We start from the raw sequence: 6,855 nt of genomic DNA on the forward strand, positions 1-6,855 counted from the left end.
AATGCACACACTGCAGCTATAGCTTATTAGCTAGCATCTCTGCAGTTAGTGACAGATCTATGGATGCAAAAGTGTCAAGGTGAACATAATGTTAGAAGGAGAAAGAGAGGGAGGCAAAAAGCTTAGGGCAAGAAAAAAGGAGTCCATCATGCTTGCAGCTGCTAGCTTAGCCCTACCAACACAGCTGATGAAGTGATGATGAGCTGGGTGGATAGTTACTACACCTGATCACCACACACTGACATACCAGGTGATTGTTTGATTTTTTTAATTAAAAAATCAAACGACATATTTACTAACAAAAAATAATTTGTGAATAAAGTTTTTATATATGTATCTTAGTGATATAAAAACCAATGTTGAAAAATAAATTAACTTCAGTGAAAAAAATCAAAAAATAGCTTCAATTTTAAGGTTAAAAGTTCAAAATTTAATTATAAGCAAAAAAAAAAAGATGGGTTGACGAGCTTGTGAAGCTAACATTAGCAGCAACAAATTCTGCCTTTTGTACTGCTATAATTAATTCATTCAAAACCATATTATTGTCTATCTATCATATATATTATTTTGGGACCGAAAAGAAGACACCGTGTTTACTGCATAAGCCTAAAAAAATAGAACTGTATTATCAAAACAAAAGATATATATATATATATATACACGGTTTGATGACAACGAAATTAATTATACTGGAAAATATCGATTGATATAGATATATAAAAAACAAATTGTCTTTATGAAAATGGAAAGAAAGCCATAGTTGTATTTTTTAGATAATGAAACCGATTTACATCTTCGGTTTTCCAACTAGAAAAATAAATAAGACGATATAGCCCTAGCTCCCTCCAAGGATAGAAGATATAGCTAGCCCCTGTTCTAAACTGCATGCATTATGTGTGAAATGTTCTATAGAAGTTTCTTCGAAAAATCAAATAAATCTATTTTCCAACCGTTTGATACTTAATTCTCAATTAATCATATGCTAATTATATTTTTCTTTTTGCGTGAGGATAATAAGCTAATCTAATAGCTGAAAAGAACGCAACCAATGCTTCTAACATCACATAGCAATTTTGTAGGCACCATGTTATCCGAAGTGAAATAAAATTAAGATCCTTAGCTACCAAGTACAAGAGTGTAGCACCACTGTGTATATAATTTCGTTGTTGATGTGATAGCATCATACACAAAAAGTCCACTTAGCCAACTACAAGATATCTTTGCATTACAAGGAAGGAGGATACTGAGGGGGAAAAAACACATCACCAAGCAGAACGCGCAACATGGCAGAGACAAAGAAAATATGTTGATCATCAATTAATGGTCGCTGATGCATTAAGAAACAACATTACCTTCAAAATACAATTCTACTTGTCAAATTACTATGTAAAAAATTGCACGGGAAATTAAATCCGCTAGTTATCATTAGTTGGAGCAAAGGTGGAAAATATTATGAAGCGAGAGGAAGGGCGAAGGCGGTGATCGTGGGAAACAAAATATAATTGGTGAATAATATTCTATATATGTGTTGTTCGCAATCTAAAAATAATCAAGACTAAAAAATAAGAGCAATTTTACCATCCTTGAGGAGGTACCAGGATATACTATTGTTTTCTATGTAAAATTTGGTATCTCTTAATATCTTAGATATTAGAAGGTACCAAATTTTACATAGAAAAGAGTGGTATCTTCTTAAGGATGGAAAAAATGCTCGAAAAATAAATTTTGATAAAAAAAATCAAAATCAGCTATAACTTCTAAAAATTCAAATTTTAGTTTATAAGCATAAGCAGAAACAAAAAAGATAAACGTGAAAAGCTGCTGTGCAGGGAGACTCTCAGAGAAAGTCTTCTGGAAGAAGATGATGAGATGGTTCATCAGAGATCGATGGAGTCAGAGTGTACACTCTGCACTGGCGATGCACACCACATTGGCACCTACCTGAGAGCGACCTCCCGCCCTCCCATCCCCTCCCGCGCAATCACCACCCGACCTCGATCTCCTCTCCGCCCTCCCGCCATTTATACCTCGTCTCCTTCCCTCTCCCACCCTCTCCTCTGTCCCATCTCCGGCCAGCTCTTTCGTCCTCGTCCTCGCCGTCGTCAGCGCACCGGCCGGTCGTCGGTTCGGTCTTCTCTGTTCATCCTCTTTCAATTCTCGGCCGTGGCGGCGGTTGCACCACCACGTACGACGACGACGTGCGCCATTGGGAAATAGTGGTGGTGGTGGGTGATCTCTATATATCGATCCATGGCGAAGCGGGGCGGCGGCGCAAAGAAGAAGCTGAGGAGAGGGCTGTGGTCGCCGGAGGAGGACGAGAAGCTGATGAACCACATTGCCAAGTACGGCCATGGATGCTGGAGCTCTGTCCCCAAGCTCGCAGGTACTCACTCCACACAGCTACATCTCACTAGATGCAGCTCTTAGCTCTGGTAGTGCAACTGCAATTCAGCTTAGTGATATAATACTAATCCGTTGAGAAGTTAATACTCTCTGTGCAGAATTTGTGCTTAATTAATTAGGAACTAATTTACACATGTCACATATTAACTAACTAAATTTGAGCTGAAATCATACAATCTTTTCAGGTTGCTAGAGTAATTTGGTGCTACAATTGTTAGTAATTTAGTAGTGTACTACTTAATCTGTGGTTGCATTAGGCCTTGAGAGATGTGGGAAGAGCTGCAGGCTGAGGTGGATAAACTACCTCAGGCCAGACCTCAAGAGGGGAGCATTCTCACAGGAAGAAGAAGACCTCATCATCCATCTCCATTCCATGCTAGGAAACAAGTAATTAACCAAATATCCATAAGCATTTATTACTGGAAATAAAGTACGATTTGTATATACTAATTACTGTGCTTAGCTCGAAGAATTTGATCTAATTAATCAATCGAACAGGAAATTAATTAATTAATATTGCTTGGATTGGTTGTTCATGATGCAGGTGGTCTCAGATTGCGGCGCAGCTGCCGGGGAGGACGGACAACGAGGTGAAGAACTTCTGGAACTCGTACATCAAGAAGAAGCTCCGGCAGCGCGGCATCGACCCGGCCACCCACAAGCCGCTCGCCGAGGTGGCCGCCGCCGCCGCCGCCGCCGGCGCCCGCACGCCGGCGGTGTTCAGCGAGGCCGAGCTCATCCTGTCGTCCATCGGCGGGGGCACCCACCAGCCGCCGCACATGCCGCCGCCGGCGCTGGTGGCGGCGGCGGCGGCCGCGGAGAGCTACATGTACTACGACAGCCGGTGCAGCACGGAGTGCGGCGCGAGTGTCGGAGGCGGCGGCGCAGGCGGGTGCAGCGACGGGTCCCTGTCGTCGCTGTCCGGATACAGCCAAACGACAGCGGAGTTCACGGGCTACGCTGACGCGGCGAACACGCTGCACTGCGGCCCCTCCGCCGGTGGTGGCGCCCCGGCCGCGGCGGTTATCCCGTCGGTGTCGAGCTCCAGCACGCTGAACTCGATGGCTGGCCTAAGCCCCGCGGCCACCACCACCACCACCACCACCGACGAGCAGTGCAACAACAGCCGAGGCCGAGGCAGCCCCACCAACCCCGACCTCCCATGGCTGGAGCTGGGCCCGAGCACCGCCGCCGCCGCCGACGTCGACCACTACGGCGCCGCTCTGGACGAGCTCAAGTGGTCCGACTACGTCTTCGACGGCGCCTACGGCCAGCTCCCCCCGTTCCACCACGCCATCCAAGGACAGTGCATCTATGGCGACAGCAAGGACACGGCGGCGGTGCACTTCGACGCCCATGGCCTCGGCAACTGGTGCTAGCTAGAACGGCGGCGAGCGAGCTAGCAATCATCACCCAATCAATTAGGCGCCATAATTGCATGCCGCATGCTACGTCGTATCACGTACGTATACACTGCTACGTACGTACGCATACGCTTCATGGGTTTTCAAGTATATATACGTACATATACGCGTACCAGCGTACGTAATTAAGACAGCTAATGTTTGGTGAGAGATCAAGGTTTTGGGTTGTAATTTCCTCCTTTTTTTTCACGCTTTAATTTGCTTCTTTTCTCCTTTGACGATCGATGATAACGATTGATCCGTCGGGCTTTTGCTGCTTTTGCGTGACATGATTGTGATAATCAAACTCTTTAATCGATCTCGGGTACAGCACATGTAAAGTTTTCACATCCACGATTATATATATAATTATATATAAATATATAGACATTGATGCCGGAATCTGCAGTACGTAAATATATATATTACTGTGGTACTTCAAGCTATGCATGGCTGAGTTTCATGGATTAATTAGAGCATGTACAATAAAAGACTATAAGTCAGCTATAAGTATATTTTAAGAGCTTTTGTATCATATTTAAAAAAGTACATCAAGCTATCACACTTTTTAGTATAAAAAGCATGGTACCTTGAGGTATCAAAAATTTGTACTAAAATTTTTGGTACCTTGAGATACTTGGTAAAAAAAACTCATATTTTAAAGAGATAAGAAAGGAGAAGAGAGTTGTACTACTAATTTGTAGCTAGCTGCAACACGGGCTTTAAAGCACTGACATGTAGGACATGGTAGTATATGTTTCGTAGGTAACTATTGTATGAATTAGCTATTAGATTGACTATCGATAAATTGAAACTAGTAGTTGGCTATACCATTTAACTTGCTCTTAATTAAGTAATGGTGGTGATTAATCAGTGTGTGTCAGTGCAGAGATAGCTTTAATAATGGGGCCGTCCGGCCATATATTCGTGTCTGTTTCCTTTCAATATATGTTGGTGTTGGGGTCCCGTGTGTGTAATTACGTGGGGGGAGGCTCGTGCTTCAATTTGCCAATGATTGAGCTTACATCCAAGCCCCAAGATGTACTTTTACTGTACACTCTTTGTCCGGTAGCTGGCTGGCTAACACTAACATCTCCGTGCTTCAATCATAAGTTTGTGGAATAGCCAATTTAGTACTCCCTCCGTCTCAGTTTATAAGGGATTTTGATTTTCTGTTTACAACGTTTGACTACTCGTCTTAAAAAAATTTAAAAGTATTATTTGCTTTGTTTATTATTTTCTTTATTATTAAAAGTAGTTTAAGTATTATTTATAAAATTTTCATATTTATACTAAATTTTTGAATAAGATAAATGGTCAAAAAGTACTTTAGAGATTTGCTTCGGTTCAACAAAAAGTACCTTGAGGTACCAAATCATTTATTATCGTTGGATCTAACAGTGCACATCCTGCTCGGCTAGATCCAACGGTGAAAAACAATTTGGTACCTCGAGATACCGATATCTCAATATATTTTTTGTTGGACCGAAGCAAATCTCGTTACTTTACCTTGATATAACATCGACCGTAAGAAAACCGATTCGTGTCGATCGGTAAAACTATGTCTAGATTTGTAGTTAGTAATGGCTTCCTTTTGAAATGGAAAAGGTAGTCTGTTTAATTCGATCCAGTTAATTAATTAATGTAAATCCGGTGTTCCACGAGTAACTTTGTATCGTGTTCGGTACATTTTATGGTTTGTTGTAAGAACAGGGATTGCCGTCGTTTATCATATTTACCCTGTCTCAAAATAAGTCGTACTACTTTAGCCAATTTTTAATATATTATTTAATCAATATTGTGAGATTGGAGTGTGCACATCCGTAAACGACATATATGTGCTAAAGGAGGGAGCAATGATATTTTACTGTCCATAGGAAATCAGACATACCAAATCTTTTATAATACAAAACACCTTCAAATTCATAAAACTCGGTCTATATATGTACAACCATGACAAACTAGCAATAACGAAAATGCATGGATCGAGGACCAATTAGTCAAAGTGTAAAACATGTGCGTCTTCAAAGTAAGTAGCCAGTTTATATAGTAAACCTTGTGCAGACTGAAAAATCACAACTGGGCTGTGTTCACAATTAGTGCAAGTTTGTTTAATAAATTTGCTCGTGATCAACGCTAGCATTTGCAATGCATGCAAGAGCTAAATACACTTCCTAACCCAATGACTAGGATGATGTCTATAACATTAAATAAGTTGCCACATAGGATGAAAAATAATATGACAAGTGAATAAATGAGAAAAAAGAATAAAACCATGTCTTGCATGAGGCATGGTTTCTACACAGTATCCAAGATATCATGTGAGATAAGTAGCATTAAATTTAAGTATGGAATAGTGGTGTTTGCATTGAATGAGTAGTGTCTAGTATTAGTTTCTTGATGATGAAAAATTTATAGAAACCATATATAATGTTATGGGTTAGGAATGCCATAGTCTGCAGAGGTGAAGGCAGACAGTACAACATGCAGACAAGCAAGCTAGTGATTTGTGTAGAAGAATATAGAAGGGTATTTTCAACACATGATGCTTAATGGGCACACTTAAATTTTCACTAATCACTATCTCGATCTTTGCGTCGCCATAGATGGAGATTGCTTGCTGACACATAGCTGTCGCCCAAATAGGAGTACTGCTAATTAATCAAACACCAGTAGCAAGTCAGTGTAAAAAGATGGCACGATTAATAACAATTTATTTTTTCTTTTAAGAAACTGAAAGAAAATACGTACATACGCGTACACGTACGTACTCCATATGGATCTAATTAACCCTACATGTTAAACCTGTCGTCCCATCTACCTCTCAGATCATTATATATAAAAATTTATCATGTACAAGCTAATGACAAAAAATACGTGTACTTCGATTGCTGACGCCCTGCTTAGATACACTGATCATGAGCATGTGGCATGCAACTTCTGTAACCGACAAAAAGAAGAGGCTAATTAAGACCTCGATCGTACACCGTGTCTGTCATCTTATTTTGAATTTTTTTAGTATGGGAATGATTAAGTTTTAGAAAAAATT

The 6,855-nt window shown here is 40.7% G+C and overlaps 1 protein-coding gene across 1 annotated transcript; it reads left to right on the forward strand.

Annotated features, from left to right (window-relative positions):
• The first annotated feature begins 2,033 nt into the window (after positions 1-2,033).
• Positions 2,034-4,202, forward strand: LOC102702579 (transcription factor MYB61-like). The gene is made up of 3 exons (XM_040525704.1): positions 2,034-2,383; positions 2,661-2,790; positions 2,948-4,202. The coding sequence occupies exons 1-3, from the start codon at positions 2,251-2,253 to the stop codon at positions 3,780-3,782; spliced, it is 1,098 nt and encodes a 365-aa protein (XP_040381638.1). The 5' UTR covers positions 2,034-2,250; the 3' UTR covers positions 3,783-4,202.
• The last annotated feature ends 2,653 nt before the right edge of the window (positions 4,203-6,855 follow it).

The sequence above is a fragment of the Oryza brachyantha genome, chromosome 7 (assembly GCF_000231095.2).
Source record: "Oryza brachyantha chromosome 7, ObraRS2, whole genome shotgun sequence".
Lineage (NCBI taxonomy): Eukaryota > Viridiplantae > Streptophyta > Magnoliopsida > Poales > Poaceae > Oryza > Oryza brachyantha.